Source organism: Phasianus colchicus, chromosome 5 (genome assembly GCF_987193195.1).
Source record: "Phasianus colchicus chromosome 5, bPhaCol1.hap1.1, whole genome shotgun sequence".
NCBI classification, from domain to species: domain Eukaryota; kingdom Metazoa; phylum Chordata; class Aves; order Galliformes; family Phasianidae; genus Phasianus; species Phasianus colchicus.
This window is the reverse complement of record NC_143440.1, coordinates 7,977,665-7,993,598: the sequence shown is the minus strand read 5'-3', so window position 1 is coordinate 7,993,598 and position 15,934 is coordinate 7,977,665. Positions and strand designations below refer to the sequence as shown.

The window sequence follows — 15,934 nt, the reverse complement described above, 5'->3', positions numbered from 1 at the left end:
CTGGACTGTGGGGAAGAGTGCTGCTGACTGCCCTTTGCTCTTTGCAGATGGATGGGGAAGGGCTGCTCAATGATGAGCTCCCCAACTGCTGGGAATGTCCCAAATGCTACCAGGGTGACGACACAGAGAAGGGCCAGGTAGGAGGCAAGCTACACTAAGGCAGGGGAGGGCGTTTGTCCTGTGTGTCCTGCTTTGGGTAAAGCAGGATTTGGGCCAGTCAGGGCATGGAAGTGACTCTAGAAGTGCATGGGCAAGCTTGTGGGGTGGGCTGGAGGCTGGGGGACCGCAGCAGGCAGCGACCAGGGTACAGTGCTGGGGTGAAGGAGCCAGCAGACACTGCTGCAGCCTGGCCTCAGGGCTGACAACTGACATCCCCTGCTCTATCTCTGGCTCCCAGGGAGCCCGCTGGCATGCCAGAGCCAGGGTCCTGCAGAAACGGCGAGTGCTACCAGGTCCTTCTGCCAGGCAGCGAGCAGAGCACACATGGCAGTGTTCAGCCCGCTGGCAGCTGCTGACTCTGCCCAGGATGCTGCCCTACCGCTACAACACTGCCTGTAGGACTAAACCCACTGCCATGGATGGAAGCAGGGCAGCCAAGGCAAGCTGGGCACCAGACAGCGTCCGGCAGCATCCTCACTTCCTCCTGGGTGATGTGCATGCTTGGGGTGCACGTGTGGCTGGCTCTTGGGTCCCCCAGCACTGCAAGCAGCCAGAATGAGCACCCTTTTGCTCCCTCGGTGCCTTGTACTGAGCCGTGATCTTGGGAGTTGCGAGAGGCAGGGGGCCTTTGTGCATAGAGTGGAGGCCAGCCCCAGCCTCAGGGGACACTATTCTGCAAGAGGAGAAGGAAATGCCAATTTTTTTGCTGTGAGTGTGGTGCATGACAACCATGAGGGATAAGAGGAGCGCGTTCCCCCACCCCTGCTAACCTGCCATCCTGCCTCCCTGCAGAAGCGCAAGGTAGAAGAGAGCGACGATGACATGGCACAAGCCAAGGTGCTGCGGCCCCTGCGGAGCTGCGAGGAGCCCCTGACCCCGCCACCCAACTCGCCCACCCCCATGCTACAGCTGATCCACGACCCAGTGTCACCGCGAGGTGTGGTAACGCGCTCGTCCCCAGGCGCCGGTCCCAGCGAGCACCACAGTGCCAGCAGGGATGAGCGGTTCAAGCGGCGCCAGCTTCTGCGGCTCCAGGCCACTGAGCGAACCATTGTGCGGGAGAAAGAGAACAACCCCAGTGGCAAGAAGGAGCTGTCAGAAGTGGAGAAGGCTAAGCTGCATGGCTCCTACCTCACCGTGACGCTCCAGCGCCCCACCAAAGATGTTCATGGCACTTCCATTGTCCCCAAGCTGCAAGCCATCACCGCCTCCTCTGCCAACTTGCAGCACTCTCCCCGCGTGGTGATGCGCCACACACCTGCCCGGATGCACCCGCGGGGTGGGGGGGAGGATGAGGCGGCTGCTGAGGAGGACGAGGAGGAGGAGGATGAAGATGATGAGAACATGGAGGAGGGAGGGGCTGCCCGCCTCAACGGCAGAGGGGGCCGGGTGCAGGAGGGTGAGGAGAGCTGGATGCAGCGTGAGGTGTGGATGTCTGTCTTCCGCTACCTCACCCGCAGGGAGCTCTGCGAGTGCATGCGGGTGTGCAAGACCTGGTACAAGTGGTAAGTATGGGAACAGGCAGTGCTGCCAGGACCACTTGTATCCTGGTCCGCAGAGCCTGGGGCCTGATGGGCAGCTAAGAGGGAAAGGGGCAAAGGATCATTCACCCTCTATAACCTATCTGTGCCTTCCTCCTCTCCCCAGCACTGGCATTTTTGAGGCAGCATCACCCCGCTGCCTCTTCCGTCTGTGCTTGACTGTCCCCTCTGCTAGGAGATGATCACACGGTGTAACTCAAATCTCACACCGTGTCCCTGTGAGATGCTGGTGCCCTTCCCTCACCTGCTGCCCCGTGCAGCCCTTGCCCTTCCTGGCCCCAGAGCATAAGTTGCGTGAGGAGGGGTTTGCTGCCTGGGAATGCCTTAGGGGGCGCTGTCTGAAGACAATGCTGGCAGCAGGACAGCTGTGCATGGAGAGCTGGGAACAGACAAGGATGGGGAACTGGGTTTCTAGACGCCAAGCAGTGGGAATGGCACAGCAGGGAAGGGCTGGCATGCTTTAATCAGCAGGCATTGGGCTTGGCAGGCTGTAGGGGACCCTGGCATGGCTGCTCTGGGGGCAGGGCAGCATCAGGTCCCTGGCTCCTATGGCAGAGGAGGGATTCACTCCACCTCCAGGCTCCATAGCAGCTCCTGGTGATGCAGAAAGCACTACTATGGCTGTGGGATGGAACTAGGTGGAGCATTTTGCCTGTTGGGAGCAGGAATGCTGAAAATCTTTGCCATATCTGGGGAGCAAGCAGGCTGGCAGTTGCCATGCAGTTCTGTTACGTGGCAGCAAATTTCTGCAGGGGCTATTCTGAGTATCCTAAGTGGCCAGGTACCTCCAGCATCCTCCCATGTCTGGGAAACCTCAACCAACTTGAAGGAGTGGCTTTGTCCTATGGCTGGAGCTGCGCCAGGGCTGGGGTCCTCCCAGCATGACTGCCTCTTGTCCCTGACACCCTCAGCACTCAGCTTCCACCCTTATCCTCATTCCCCAGGTGCTGTGACAAGAGACTGTGGACAAAGATAGATTTGAGCAGGTGCAAGTCCATCACCCCCCAGGCACTGAGTGGTATCATCAAAAGACAGCCTGTCAGCCTTGACCTCAGCTGGACCAACATCTCCAAAAAGCAGCTCACGTGGCTTGTCAACAGACTGCCAGGTGAGTGTGGGCTGGGCACTGGTCTCCTGCTGCCAGCCTGCTCCACAGCTCCCCAGTGGCTGAAGCATAGCAAGAGGGGTACCTGCCTGCAGTAAGACTCCTGAGTGCATGTGTCCCTTTGCTTGGGGAGCTGCTGTCATGGTTTCCTGCAGCTCTTCTCAGAATGGAGCCTTGCTCTATGTCCCACCTTAGGCAGGGAGAGAAGCTTCTGCACTTGGGTGAGACCTGCGATGCCACAGAGCTGGCCAAGCCCAGCTGGCATGTTACATCTCTCTTTTTTTTTTTTCCCCGGCAGGCCTGAAAGACCTCATCTTAGCAGGCTGTTCCTGGTCTGCAGTCTGCGCTCTCAGTACCTCCAGCTGCCCCCTTCTCAGGACCCTTGATCTTCGGTGGGCAGTAGGAATCAAGGACCCTCAGATCCGGGACTTGCTCACACCTCCAACAGATAAACCCAGTAAGCAGCTGCCACGTGGCCAGGATGACTGAGCCAGGCACAGGGCAGGAGGTGTCAGTGGATCTGGACCGGCACAGCACCATGTGTCTGACCTCTGCTTTTCCCCTTCCTCTGCAGGTCAGGACAATCGCAGCAAACTCCGCAACATGATTGATTTCCGGCTTGCTGGCCTGGACATCACTGACGCCACGCTGCGGCTGATCATCCGCCACATGCCCCTGCTCTCCCGCCTTGACCTCAGCCACTGCAACCACCTTACAGACCAGTCTGCCAACCTCCTCACGGCTGTGGGCTCTTCCACACGCAACTCCCTCACTGAGCTCAACATGGCAGGTGGGTGCTGCCGGTCTTACTGGCACACAGCGACTTGTTCCTCTGCTCAGTGCTGGCACTGCAGCTCAACCTTTCTCTCGTCTCCCTGCAGGCTGCAATAAGCTGACAGACCAGGCCTTGCTGTACCTGCGCCGCATCTCCAACGTCACTCTCATTGACCTGCGAGGTTGTAAGCAGATCACTCGCAAAGCCTGTGAGCACTTCATCTCAGATCTGTCCATCAACAGCCTCTATTGCCTGTCCGATGAGAAGCTGATCCAAAAGATCAGCTAGAGACCCTCCCCCGGGCAGGCTGAGGAGAAGGAAAAAAAGCCCACCCCTCTCAGAGAGCCACTCCTCCGCCTTCCCACATTGCCCTCGATGTCCTGCCCCTGCCTCCTCGTGGGCAGGGCCGGTACTGGCCTTGCTCAGCTGTCCTTCCTCCTCCTACCGCTGGGACTTGTGCCGATGTGGGCATTCCCCCGGCTGGCCAGTACGAGAGGAGGACCGTGCCCGCAGCAGGGAGCTCCCAAGGCGCAGGTTGTTGCAGACATCCCTGGGTGGAGAAATGGGGCGCACCCTCTTCCCCCTGCTTTTCCCCAGCTCCTTGCCTTGAAACACTTGTCACTTCTCCATTAGCACAAAGCTTGAGGCCTCTCCAAGGAGGAGGGAGCAGAGCTGGGACGGACCCTCTCTCTCGGTGCCACCACCAGCTTGAGCCCTGCTCTAAGCCCCCTCACCTGGCCCTCGGATCCCCTTCTTCCCCCGCAGTGAGGGTGAGGGCAGGAGCCCTACAGCCTGGGCATGGCGGCAAGGTTGGGGATGGAGCTTCCACCCTGGGGCTTCCTCAGAGCCCTGTGCAAGGCTAGGCTAGGGGAGCAGCCCCCAGAGCTCAGGGAGGACTCGAATAATCAGCCAAGGGTGAGTGAGCACAGGGGGAGCAGGAACTGCTGCTTCTCCCTCCCCAGCTGCCTGCCAAGGCCCAGCACTGCCAAGTGCTGAGATTTGTGTGGCAGGACTGTCCTGCTGCCTTGTCCTCTCCTCTCCCCCCGCCCCATTTTAGCTGCCGTTTTTTCCTTTGCAATGAGCGGTTGGTCCAAAGAACCTCTCTCTAGGGCAGCAGAGAGCTTTTTGCACTTTAAGAAAAAAAAAAAAAAAAAGCAAAAAAAAATTAACAAAAAAAAAATCGGAAAAAAAAAATCAAGATGTGAGGAAAAAAGAAGGAGAGAAAAAAAAAAAAAAAAGGCTGGTATCTTTTGGGTCACTCTTTTGTTTCCCTCCCTGCCCCTGCCCGGCTGCTGCTCCTCTCCCCGGTGCGTGGCACAGCGCAGCCCCGTGTGCCCCTGGGGCCCCAGAAGCAATAAGGGAGGAGAGGAGGCTGCGGGGGTGCTGTGAGTGGGGGGAGCAGAGCCCCCCACCTCTGTCCTGGTGGTGATCGCTGCGTAAGGCGGCGGAAGAATCAACGTTTTTCTTTCTTCCTTGGGTTCATTTGTTGTTTTTTATTTGAGTTTTTTTGCCACCAGAAGGACAGAGGCACGGGGAGCGGTGCGGGACCTCCCTCCATCCCCTCCTTCCCCTCCCTCCCCCCCCAGCCCCGCAGGGACAGGCGATCTACCAGTAAGCAAAGAGAGAGTTCTATATGTGAAATCACTCAGTGATTTAAAGCACCCGGACTGCTCCCGGCCACCTCCCGCAAGAACAGTTCCTATTGTTTAAGGGTTTGGTTGTGTTTTTGTTCTGTTTCGACCTCCCCTCCCTTCTCCCCCTCGGAGAAATATTGTAAATATATATTTTTTGTTGGCAATTTAGAGTCCATCTCTGATGTTTGTGCTTTAAAATTAAATGTAAGCATTAAGGGTTAAAGCAAACCATAGCGTGCGCTCTCTGCGTTGGGGCTTTGGGGGGGGGCACGCGGCGGGGCCGTTCGTCTGTTTTTATTTGGTTGTTTTTTGTTTATTATTTCACCGTTGTTCTCCAGAGGTGGCTTTGGAGATCTCTGCTCCTACGGCATTACTACGGTGATAGGCGAGAGGGGCTGGGAGGGCCTCCCGGAAATCTTCTGTTCCCCGGGGTGGATTTTCGGGATTAAAAAAGTTGAGGAAAACAAAGACAGCGAACGCAGCGTCTGAGCTCAGCCCCGCGGCTGGGGGCGGGGGGGGGCGGCACACCTCCCTCCGGGCCGCGCGGACCCTCGCCCCCTCCCTTCCCGCACGCCTCGAGCCCGGCCCAACGCACTTCCGGTTGCGGCTACTTCCGCTTCCGGGTCGCTGCTGGGGTCGGGCCGGTGCCGGCCTCGGCCCCGCGCAAGATGGCGGACCTAGAAGCTGTGCTGGCCGACGTGAGCTACCTGATGGCCATGGAGAAGAGCCGGGCCGCGCCCGCCGCCCGCGCCAGCAAACGGATCCTGCTGCCGGAGCCCAGGTGAGTGGCGTCGGGCCGGGGCCGCCGGGCCGGGCCCTGCTGTCCCTGCACCCTCAGCCCCACCGTGCCCCCGTCTCGGACCCTCTGGCGCCTCAGACACTGTCGGGGCGCATAGGGATGCGGAGGGGGACCACGGGCCAACGCTGACCCCCGGCTGCCCCCTAGCATCCGCAGCGTCATGCAGAAGTATCTGGAGGACCGGGGCGAGGTGACGTTCGACAAGATCTTTGCGCAGAAGATCGGTGAGTGGGGGCTGTGGGGGAGCTGTGGGGCTGCAGAGGTGCTGGGTGGTGTTCTCCCCCCCCGTCTTCCCCGCCCTGTTGCTTCCCCTAGCGCTAACTGTCCTGGGCAGGAAGCGCCTCTTGCTTCCTTCCCGCGGCTCTGGTGGTTTCCGGCACCTCCGCCTCATGGCAGCCCCATAGTCCTCCTCAGTCTGCCGCGCCCTTGCCGTGTGGCACTGCGTCCCTCGGCCTGGGTGCCGCGCCATGGCGCCGCCACCACCTGCAGCGCTGCCTCTACCTCAGGGTACCTGCTGTTCCGGGACTTCGCCCTCAACCAGGCTGAGGAGGCCAAGCCCCTGATGGAGTTCTACGAAGAGGTGCGATGGGGTGCTGGGGCTGGGGTGTCCTGTGATGTGCCCGGGGAGACGATGCCCCGGATGCCCAGAGGTGATGCCCTCAGTGCCCGGGGTTCTGATATCCACAGGTGCCCATGAGATGTGGTCCCCCACTGTACACTGTGTGTGCCCTTTTTTGGAGCCGTGCCCCTTCACCACGCAATCTATGTCCTTGGCAGATCAAGAAGTATGAGAAGCTGGACTCGGAAGAGGAGCGAGCCACTCAGAGCCGCCACATCTTCGACCATTACATCATGAAGGAGCTGCTGGCCTGCTCCCACGTGAGTGCCATGCCTCATCATGCCACAACACAGGGGATTCCACCACCGTGTCCCCATCCCACCTTCTCATGGAGATGTGGTGTTCTGCCCCGCAGCCATTCTCCAAGAGTGCCACCGAGCATGTGCAGAGCCGCCTGAGCAAGAAGCAGGTGCCCCCAGACCTCTTCCAGGTAAGCGCTGTCCATGACATGGAGGGAATGGTGGTACTGGGGTCACCAGAGACAGCTGGCCTCGGATGGCAGAAGGTGGCAGTGGAGATGTGAGAAATGCCACCTAATTTCTGCAGGGAATGGGGCCGATCTGGGTGGTACTGGGGATGTAATGCTATCCCCCATGTCACCCCTAGCCCTACATCGAGGAGATCTGCCAAAACCTCCGTGGGAGCATCTTCCAGAAGTTCATTGAGAGGTGAGACAGGAGCACAGCCTGGGGAGATCTGGCTCTCAGGGTGCTGCAGGGCTCCTGCTGAGAAGCTCTGGTGCTGTCTGTCTCCACACCAGAGACTTGGGCTGACGTCATGCCCAGCTCTGGCCTGGGGTCTCTGTTCTCACGTGAGGGTCCTGTCCACATCTGGATCCCGTCTGCCCCGCCATGCATCTTAGAGGTCTCCCCAGGGTCCCTCACTCTCACCCTCTCTGTGCTTCCTTTCAGTGACAAGTTCACACGGTTCTGCCAGTGGAAGAACGTGGAGCTGAACATCCATGTGAGGCCTTCCTCCTTGGGATACAGCCAGGGAGGGGATATGGGTCTTGGTCCTTGGGGAGTTCCAGGGGACTGAGGCTGGGTATGGGACCCCTCCCAGACACACAGGGGGTAGCTACGATGGGGTGATCCCCTCTTTCTGATCCACTTTAGCTCACCATGAACGACTTCAGTGTTCATCGCATCATCGGCCGCGGTGGCTTTGGGGAAGTCTACGGCTGCCGGAAAGCGGACACAGGCAAAATGTAATGGAGCCAGGGAGGTCTGCTTGTGAGACTGTGGTTCTGTGGGCAGGGGGATGAGCAGTGTTGCTATGATGATAGGCATGCAGGAATGCCAAAGTGTCACCATGGCTCCACCCTCCCAGGGGATACATTGTGATGGTTGGGGGAAGGAGCTGGCTGGCCACAGGCACTGCAGGACAGGCATGGTGGATACAGGTAGCAGCAGGACCCCACAGGGACTCTCTGCCCCCAGGTATGCCATGAAGTGCTTGGACAAGAAGCGCATCAAGATGAAGCAGGGTGAGACGCTGGCCCTCAACGAGCGCATCATGTTGTCCCTTGTCAGCACTGGGGTGAGAGGATAAGGGCACAGGGCAGGGGGTGGTGCAGAGTGCTGAGGCACCGCTGGCTCAGCATGACATCTTCTCCCTGGCCAGGATTGCCCATTCATCGTGGGCATGTCGTATGCTTTCCACACACCTGACAAGCTCAGCTTCATCCTTGACCTAATGAACGGTGAGAGCCCACTAGCTGCTCCCCATCCCCAGCACTGCAGCCCCCTGGGACCCTGCCATGCCATCCCCAGGGTGACTGCTGGTGCCTGTTGCTGCAGGGGGGGACCTGCACTATCACCTGTCCCAGCACGGCGTCTTCTCGGAGGCAGAGATGCGCTTCTATGCATCAGAGATCATCCTGGGCCTGGAGCACATGCACAGTCGTTTCGTGGTGTACCGTGACCTTAAGGTGACCGTCCCCCATGAGCACCCACCTGCTGTGTGGGCATGTAGAGGCCCCACAATCTTCCAGGTTCTGTGGGCACCCCACACCCAGCAGGAAGCCCCCAGGCACCGTGGGCACCTCTGGGTCCCTGCAGGCGCTCCTGCATCCTATGTCGCACCCATCCCACCATGCACAGGCACCCCCAGCCCAGGTGCCACCCATGCCCATGGGCCAGGCTGGGGCTCAGGGGTGGCTCCATGTCCCGGCAGCCAGCAAACATCCTCCTGGATGAGTTTGGACACGTCCGTATCTCGGACCTGGGCCTGGCCTGTGACTTCTCCAAGAAGAAACCCCACGCCAGCGTGTGAGTGTGCCTGCCCCCCAGTGCTCCCTATGACTCCTGGGCTCAGCCCTGACCCAGCTCTGTGCCCCCAGGGGCACCCACGGCTACATGGCCCCGGAGGTGCTGCAGAAGGGGGTAGCATATGACAGCAGCGCCGACTGGTTTTCACTGGGCTGCATGCTCTTCAAGCTGCTCCGTGGGTGAGTGCACACACAGAGGGCGCTGGGGGGGGTCTGGACATCAGGGGCATGGCTGAGCCCCAGTCCATGTGGCCGCAGGCACAGCCCTTTCCGGCAGCACAAGACAAAGGACAAGCATGAGATCGATCGCATGACCCTCACCATGGTGAGCTGGGGGTCCTTGGGACACTGCACTGCAGCTCTTGCATGCCTGTGCGGCTCTGAGCAACCAAACCTTTGCCTGCAGGCTGTCGAGCTGCCCGACTCCTTCTCCCCTGAGTTGCGCTCGTTGCTTGAGGGGCTGCTTCAGCGTGACGTCAACCAGCGGCTGGGCTGCATGGGGCGTGGGTGAGTCCCAGCAGTTGTGGGGAAGGGGCCATGGGTGGCATCACCGTGGGCAGCACTGCCATATTCACCCTGCATTGCCCCACAGCGCTCAGGAGGTGAAGGACGAACCCTTCTTCAAAGGCCTGGACTGGCAGATGGTGTTCCTGCAGAAGGTGAGAGGGGCACGGGGCACAGCTGTAGGGCACAGGCAGGCACCCCCTCACTGCCTCTCTCCTGCTCGCAGTACTCCCCACCTCTCATCCCGCCCCGAGGTGAGGTGAATGCAGCTGATGCCTTTGACATCGGCTCCTTTGATGAGGAGGACACAAAGGGCATCAAGGTAGCAGGCTGGGGGGCTGGCACGCAGCAGGGGGTCGGCACGGGGCAGGCCCTGACCCCCACCTCCCCACCAGCTGCTGGAGAGTGATCAGGAGCTGTACCGCAACTTCCCGCTCACCATCTCGGAGCGCTGGCAGCAGGAGGTGACCGAGACCGTCTTCGACACCGTCAATGCAGACACAGACAAGCAGGAGGCACGCAAGAAAGCCAAGAACAAGCAGCTGGGCCACGAGGAGGGTGAGTGGGGCTGGGTGCCCCCTGTGCTGTCCCTGGCGTCTCTGCTGGCACCGCACAGTGGTGGCACTGCTCGGGACTGAGCCTTTCTCCTGCGTTGCTGCGGCCCCAGACTACGCCATGGGCAAGGACTGCATCGTACACGGGTACATGTCCAAGCTGGGCAACCCCTTTCTGACACAGTGGCAGCGCCGCTACTTCTACCTCTTCCCCAACCGGCTGGAGTGGCGTGGGGAGGGCGAGTCGCCGGTAAGGCGGGCAGAGGGGGTGTGCGGGGTTCGGCTGTTGGGGCTTGGGCTGAGTCTGTCCCCTCCAGCAGTCCCTGCTCACCATGGAGGAGATTGACTCAGTGGAGGAGACTCAAGTGAAGGAGCGCAAGTGCATCCTGCTCCGCATCCGTGGCGGCAAGCAGTTCGTGCTGCAGTGCGATGTGAGTGTGCTGTGGGCCCTCCTGGGAGGGTCGCCCCAAGCCACTGTGGCACGAGGGTGACTCGGGGGAGCTCTGCTCTGAGCCACGTGCTTCCCCACAGAGTGATCCCGAGCTGGTGCAGTGGCAGAAGGAATTGCGGGATGCCCAGCGCCAGGCCCAGCAGCTGCTGCAGCGGGTGCCGCGCATGCAGAATAAGCCACGCTCACCTGTGGTGGAGCTCAGCAAAGTGCCCTTCCTGCAGCGCTCTGCCAATGGGCTCTGACCCTGTGCCCTGCCCCCCCCCCTTCCCACCCTACTTCTAATTTATTGGGTTGGGTCCCGCTCCTTCTCGGTGTCCCTGAGCAGAGCTCTAGGAGGACGCCTGGTGCCAGTGCCATCCCCATGCCCACGGTAGGGCACAGCCATGGCATCACTGTCCCGAAGCAGAGCTGGCGCTGGACATGCAGCACTGCTCCCTGCTCCCTGATCCGGCTCAGATGAAGGCAGTCCCGTGCCCCCCTCCCATCTGCTGTCCTGCTCCCAGTCCAGTGCCCCCTTCGCCACCCGTGCGTGCCAAATGGGGCACCACCGGCTCCTTGTGCCCCGTGTGCCCCAGCCCGGCTGTGCCCGTCTGTGGGTGCCAAGTCCTCGGTGTGAATGACGGTGTGCATGCGTGCCCAGGGGGCACCCTGTAAATACTGTGCCATGGGCCCCCTCCGCACCCCCCGAGCCAGCGGGTGAGCAGGGAGGAGGCAGCTGGAGAGGAGAAGCGGGGACGCAGAGTCTGTGCCCGTCACCCCAGCGCATGGCACCGAGCGCTGTGCCCCCCGGCTCTCCCAGCTGTGCCCGCTAGCATCTGTAAATATTAGCGGGGGGAGGAGCAGCGGGCAGGGCACGGCTGCGAGTGAGGGTTGAATGAGCAGAAACGTGAGAATGCTTAAAAAAAAAAGAAAAAGAAAAAATAAGGGGAAAAAAAAAAAAAAGTTTTTTTTTTTTTATAATAAAAATGTGGAAAACCACAGCCAGGCTCCGAAGTCCGCGAGGGGCACCGGGACCCGCCCGGGGAGCGGGGAGGGCATCGCCGGTGCCGTGGGGGGGGTTGGGGGGGGGTTACCCGGTGCCGGCTCCGCCCCGCGCCGCCGCGCTGCGCTGCGCCGCGCCACCGCCGCCCCCGCGCGCAGCCATTGCGGGCAGGCGCGGAGCTGCCAGTCGGCCCCCGTGCGCTGTCCGGCCCGGTCCGGCCCGGGCCTCGGGGACATGGTGCGGGAATGGCCCGCGCCGCCGACACCTTCCTGCTGCACCGCCTCGTGTGGCACAACCGGCACCAGGCGCTGGACAGTGCGCTGCGCTCCGGCACGGTGCGCGCCGGGTGCGGGGGGGGTGCGGGCACGGCACCGGGCACGGCACGGCGGGGGATGCGGGCAGCAGCGGTGCAGGGACCGGGAGGAACCGGGGGCGCCGGCAGGACGGATAATACTGGGGAGGTGGGGGAAACGGGGTCTCTGGAGCGCTGGGGCGGCAGCGCAGTGGGTGCAGGGAAAGGGGAGAGCGAGGAGGAGAACAGGGGGCGCGGAGACCGGAGGGAGGAACTGGGGACACTGGGAGGTGGTGCGGGGGAGAGGTAGGGGCGCTGAGGGACAGGAGGACTTGGAGTTGGGGTCTTCGAGGCTGGGGACGAGGGCGTGGGAGAGCAGGGGCACGCGGCTCGCACCGGACTGGGGGTGGCCGGGGTGACGGTGCGCGTGCCCCAGCACGACGTGGAGTTGACGGACCCCCGTGGGCGGACCCCGCTGGAGCTGGCCGTGTCCCTGGGCCACCTGGAGTCGGTGCGGGTGCTGCTGCGGCACAATGCCAATGTGGGCCGGGAGAACGCCAATGGCTGGACAGGTGTGTGGGGGGATTTGGGGTGCAGGGATGGCGGCGGCGCCTGGCTGATGGCAGCTCCCTGCCCCGCAGTGCTGCAGGAGGCAGTGAGCACGGGGGACCCCGAGATTGTGCAGCTGGTGCTCCAGTACCGTGACTACCAGCGGGCAACGCGGCGGCTTGCTGGCATCCCCGAGCTGCTCAGCAAGCTGCGCCGGGTATGGCTGGGTGTTGGGGCAGTGGGTGGGCACGCCTGGCACCCGTAGCACTGGATAACCCCAGGATGGGCACACCTGGCACCAGGCACCTCCATCACCGAGCACCTGTGGCACCGGGTACCCCCAGTACTGGGCGTCTCCATCACTGGGTGCGCCCAGCATGAGCGCCCCATCGCTGGAGCACCCCCAGATCTGGACACATCCAGAACTGGAGTTCCTCCATGGGAATTAGGGGGTGCAGAGGCAGCTGGAGAGACCCCGGGTGCCCCATCTCCCCCAGGACTCCCTGTTTTTTCCCTCAGTCCCCTTCCCAAGCTCCCCAAGGGGCCCCACAGGCCTCCTCGACTCCCAGCAGGGACCTCCGCACCATAGCCCTCTTCGTGACCCCTTCGTCTCCTTCAGGCCTCAGACTTCTACGTGGAGATGAAGTGGGAATTTACCAGCTGGGGTGAGCAGGAACAAGGATTGGGGCGAGGATGGGGATGAGGCCTGTGTGGGGGTCACCCCCTGTCACGCCTCTGATGGGTGCTGCTGCCCGCAGTGCCCCTGGTGTCCAAGGTGTGCCCCAGTGACGTGTACCGCGTCTGGAAGCGGGGTGAGAGCCTGCGGGTCGACACCACACTGCTGGGCTTTGAGCACATGACGTGGCAGCGGGGCCGCCGCAGCTACATCTTCAAGGGAGAAGGTTTGGCTCCGGCACCCCAGAAAAACCCAGGGACCCACACAAATCCCAGATCACCTCTAGAGGCCCGGGGTACCCCTGGAATACAGCATTCCCCAAGGCCGGGGGTTGCCCGGCAGAGTGCCGAGTGCTGACTCCATCCCCTCACGCAGAGGAGGGAGCGGTGGTGATGGAGGTGGACCACGACAAGCAGGTGGTGTACACTGAGACGCTGGCACTGGCCCTGCACGAACCCGACCTGCTGCTGGCAGCCATGCAGCCCTCAGAGGAGCATGTGGCTGGGCGGCTGACGTCGCCCATCGTCTCCACGCACCTGGACACCAGGAACATTGCGTTTGAGCGGTGCGTGCCACGGGGCAGGTGGGGCTGGAGGGCTGCTGGACACGGAGCTGATGCCGCCCTCTGGCTGCGCACCCAGGAACAAATCAGGGATCTGGGGATGGCGCTCGGAGAAGATGGAGGTGGTCAGCGGCTATGAAGCCAAGGTGCCACTGGCAGGGTGGGGTTGACCCCATTCCATCCAAATCCCATCCCCATTCCATCCTCTTTCCTCTCCTCATCCTCATCTCAATCCCATTCCCATCCCCACTCCCCTCCATTCTCATCCCAACTCATCCCATTTCCTCCCAAACCCTATCTCATCCCCATCCCACTCCCATCCTGTATCCACCCCAATCCCCATCTATATTCCACCCCCATCCTATTTCTATCTCATCCCCATCCCATCCAATCCCTATCTCCATCTCATCCCCTCCCCAGACCATCTCGTCCTGTCCTGCAGGTGTACAGTGCCAGCAATGTGGAGCTGGTCACCAAGACGAGGACGGAGCACCTCTCAGACCAGGACAAGTCCCGCACTAAAGGTATCACTGCGCTGCCCGCCCGGGGCAGGTACCAGGCTGGCACTGTTGCCCCGTGCCCACCCACACCGGGTCTTTCTTTCCCCACAGGCTCCCGCACCCCGTTCCACTCCTTCCTGGGCCTGGCACAGCAGCACGGCACCCACAATGGGGTGAGTGGCGGGCAGGAGGGCTGGGGGACGGCGTGGGGCCGTGCTGAGCTGGGCGGGGCCGTACCTCCCCCCAGGCACCCGCACCCCCAGCCGCCAGCCCCACCAATCCCACAGCCATCACCCTCGAGGAGTACTTCGACCCTCACTTCGACCTGGAGGCACGCAACATCGGGCGCCCCATCGAGGTGTCCAGCAAGGTGCAGAGGTGGGCGCTGCACTGGAGGGAAGCAGGGGAGCGGCACCGTGCCCGTGCCCATACCGCTGCCCGTGCAGGTTCAAGGCGACGCTGTGGCTCTGCGAGCAGCACCCCCTGTCGCTGGCCGAGCAGGTGACGCCCATCATCGACCTGATGGCCATCTCCAACGCGCACTTTGCCAAGCTGCGTGACTTCATCACCCTCAAGCTGCCCCCCGGCTTCCCTGTCAAGATTGGTGAGGGCAGGGGTGGGGGCTGACGGTGGGGGGGATGGGGCTGTACTGAGTGGGGGGCTGCTAACCTGCCGTTCCCCCCAGAGATCCCCCTGTTCCATGTCCTCAACGCCCGCATCACCTTCAGCAACCTCTGTGGCTGTGACCAACCGTTAGGCTCCGTACGGGTCTGCAACCCCACTCAGCCCCCCGGTGCCAGGGCAGCCGGGCCTGGAGGTGGGGGAGGGGAGGGATGGGATGGGGTTTGGGGGATGATGATGTGGGGCCACAGTGCGGATAGGATGAGGATGGAGATAGGATGAGGGTAGGATGGGGATGGGATGGGGTGGGATGGGATGGGGTGCGATGGGATGGGATGGGGATGGGGATGGGAATTAGATGGCATGAATGGGGATGGAGGTGGGAATGGGGATGGGCTGAGCCCGTCAGAGGGGCAGCGTTGGGTTGTAGGTGGGAGCAGAGACGGGGATCCCCTCGGATCGGTGCCGGGGGTGCCCAGCGGTGTGCTGCCGTAGGATGGCCGTTCCCGTGCGAGGTGGAGCCGGCGGTGTTCGAGGTGCCGCCGGGATACACGGTGCTGGGCGCGGGGCGCAGCGAGCCGCTGCGGGACGAAGACGACGACCTCCTGCAGTTCGCCATCCAGCAGAGCCTGCTGGACGCCGGCACCGAAACCGAGCAGGTGGGAGCGCTCCCCGCGAGCCCGCGCCCGCCGCGGGGCCGCGCCGACCGCGAGGCCACGGCCCAGCCCCGCTCCTCGCAGGTGACCGTGTGGGAGGCGCTGACCAACGCCCGGCCGGGGCCGCGCCCGCCGCCGCCCTACGACGAGGAGCTGCAGCTGGAGCGGTGCGTGGGGCTCCGCTCCCGGGGGGAGGGGGGGGGGGGGGGCGGGACGGCGGCGGGAGCGGCGCGGGGTCCGAGGGGGGCGCGGTCACAGCGCTGTCCCGCAGGGCGCTGCAGGAGAGCCTGCTGCTGCAAGCGGGGCCCGGCCCGGCGGACGGCGGGACCGCCCCTGCCGAGCCCGGCTACGGCGGCTTCGCGGAGCAGCTGCGCTTGGCCATGGCGCTGTCGGAACGCGAGCAGGAGGAGCGCGAGCGGCGGCGGCGGGAGGAGGACGAGGAGCTGCAGCGCATCCTGCGCCTGTCGCTCACCGACAAGTAGCGGCCCGGAACGGGGCAGCGGCGCCCGGCGCTCCCGGAGCCGAGCCGCCCCCCGTCCGCCCGCCCCGCTCCGGCGGAGGCCCCGAGCGCCGCCGCGGGGCGCGGCTCCCGTCGGGTGTACACGGACACATACAGAGCTCTATCCACAGCCGCGTGTGGCCTCTGCCTGGGGCGGGGGCTGCGGGAGGGGGCGGGGGCTGCGGGA

The 15,934-nt window shown here is 62.7% G+C and overlaps 3 protein-coding genes across 13 annotated transcripts in view; all 3 read left to right on the top strand.

Annotated features, from left to right (window-relative positions):
- The window catches only part of KDM2A (lysine demethylase 2A), a 33,672-nt gene extending 28,027 nt beyond the window's left edge, over nucleotides 1–5,645 (top strand). The window contains exons 17-23 of one of the 2 annotated variants that reach the window (XM_031614080.2): nucleotides 48–137; nucleotides 398–598; nucleotides 952–1,664; nucleotides 2,645–2,808; nucleotides 3,104–3,262; nucleotides 3,380–3,595; nucleotides 3,687–5,645. In XM_031614080.2, coding sequence (XP_031469940.1) covers nucleotides 48–137; nucleotides 398–598; nucleotides 952–1,664; nucleotides 2,645–2,808; nucleotides 3,104–3,262; nucleotides 3,380–3,595; nucleotides 3,687–3,868 — 1,725 coding nt within the window. In that variant the 3' untranslated portion in view covers nucleotides 3,869–5,645. The remainder of the gene's footprint in view (nucleotides 1–47; nucleotides 138–397; nucleotides 599–951; nucleotides 1,665–2,644; nucleotides 2,809–3,103; nucleotides 3,263–3,379; nucleotides 3,596–3,686) is intronic. The other variant, XM_031614081.2, reaches the window with a different exon arrangement.
- Nucleotides 5,646–5,825: 180 nt separating this feature from the next.
- Nucleotides 5,826–11,355, top strand: GRK2 (G protein-coupled receptor kinase 2). Of its 4 annotated transcripts, none has more exons than XM_031614083.2 (21): nucleotides 5,827–5,995; nucleotides 6,161–6,237; nucleotides 6,520–6,593; nucleotides 6,791–6,892; nucleotides 6,988–7,062; nucleotides 7,239–7,300; nucleotides 7,544–7,595; nucleotides 7,748–7,839; nucleotides 8,072–8,171; nucleotides 8,256–8,334; nucleotides 8,432–8,562; nucleotides 8,808–8,902; nucleotides 8,974–9,081; nucleotides 9,160–9,226; nucleotides 9,308–9,408; nucleotides 9,494–9,560; nucleotides 9,632–9,727; nucleotides 9,801–9,963; nucleotides 10,073–10,209; nucleotides 10,280–10,390; nucleotides 10,491–11,355. In XM_031614083.2, the coding sequence occupies exons 1-21, from the start codon at nucleotides 5,883–5,885 to the stop codon at nucleotides 10,650–10,652; spliced, it is 2,064 nt and encodes a 687-aa protein (XP_031469943.1). In that variant the 5' UTR covers nucleotides 5,827–5,882; the 3' UTR covers nucleotides 10,653–11,355. The 4 variants fall into 4 exon arrangements, with proteins under 4 accessions (XP_031469944.1, XP_031469943.1, XP_031469942.1 ...); XM_031614082.2 differs by having other exon boundaries at nucleotides 5,828–5,995; nucleotides 10,277–10,390; XM_031614084.2 differs by lacking the exon at nucleotides 9,632–9,727 and having other exon boundaries at nucleotides 5,826–5,995; nucleotides 10,277–10,390.
- Nucleotides 11,356–11,530: 175 nt separating this feature from the next.
- ANKRD13D (ankyrin repeat domain 13D) lies at nucleotides 11,531–15,832 on the top strand. 7 transcript variants are annotated; one of them, XM_090140369.1, is made up of 15 exons: nucleotides 11,531–11,853; nucleotides 12,121–12,256; nucleotides 12,326–12,450; nucleotides 12,853–12,898; nucleotides 12,992–13,135; nucleotides 13,285–13,474; nucleotides 13,551–13,631; nucleotides 13,892–13,995; nucleotides 14,083–14,144; nucleotides 14,259–14,341; nucleotides 14,418–14,575; nucleotides 14,657–14,788; nucleotides 15,088–15,251; nucleotides 15,333–15,415; nucleotides 15,520–15,832. In XM_090140369.1, the coding sequence occupies exons 1-15, from the start codon at nucleotides 11,638–11,640 to the stop codon at nucleotides 15,728–15,730; spliced, it is 1,935 nt and encodes a 644-aa protein (XP_089996495.1). In that variant the 5' UTR covers nucleotides 11,531–11,637; the 3' UTR covers nucleotides 15,731–15,832. The 7 variants fall into 7 exon arrangements, with proteins under 7 accessions (XP_089996495.1, XP_089996494.1, XP_089996496.1 ...); XM_090140368.1 differs by having other exon boundaries at nucleotides 13,914–13,995; nucleotides 14,219–14,341; nucleotides 15,520–15,823; XM_090140370.1 differs by having other exon boundaries at nucleotides 11,531–11,727; nucleotides 13,551–13,617; nucleotides 13,914–13,995; ... (2 more) ...; nucleotides 15,033–15,251; nucleotides 15,520–15,819.
- The last annotated feature ends 102 nt before the right edge of the window (nucleotides 15,833–15,934 follow it).

Coding starts and splice junctions, on each gene's coding strand:
- ANKRD13D (XM_031614140.2), top strand. CDS start 11,638: ATGGCCCGCGCCGCCGACACCTTCCTGCTGCACCGCCTCGTGTGGCAC. Junction 12,451..12,852: donor TGCTCAGCAAGCTGCGCCGG/GTATGGCTGGGT, acceptor CGTCTCCTTCAG/GCCTCAGACTTCTACGTGGA. Junction 14,789..15,087: donor CAGGGCAGCCGGGCCTGGAG/GTGGGGGAGGGG, acceptor GTGCTGCCGTAG/GATGGCCGTTCCCGTGCGAG.
- GRK2 (XM_031614082.2), top strand. CDS start 5,883: ATGGCGGACCTAGAAGCTGTGCTGGCCGACGTGAGCTACCTGATGGCC. Junction 5,996..6,160: donor ATCCTGCTGCCGGAGCCCAG/GTGAGTGGCGTC, acceptor GCTGCCCCCTAG/CATCCGCAGCGTCATGCAGA. Junction 10,210..10,276: donor GTGGGGAGGGCGAGTCGCCG/GTAAGGCGGGCA, acceptor TGTCCCCTCCAG/CAGTCCCTGCTCACCATGGA.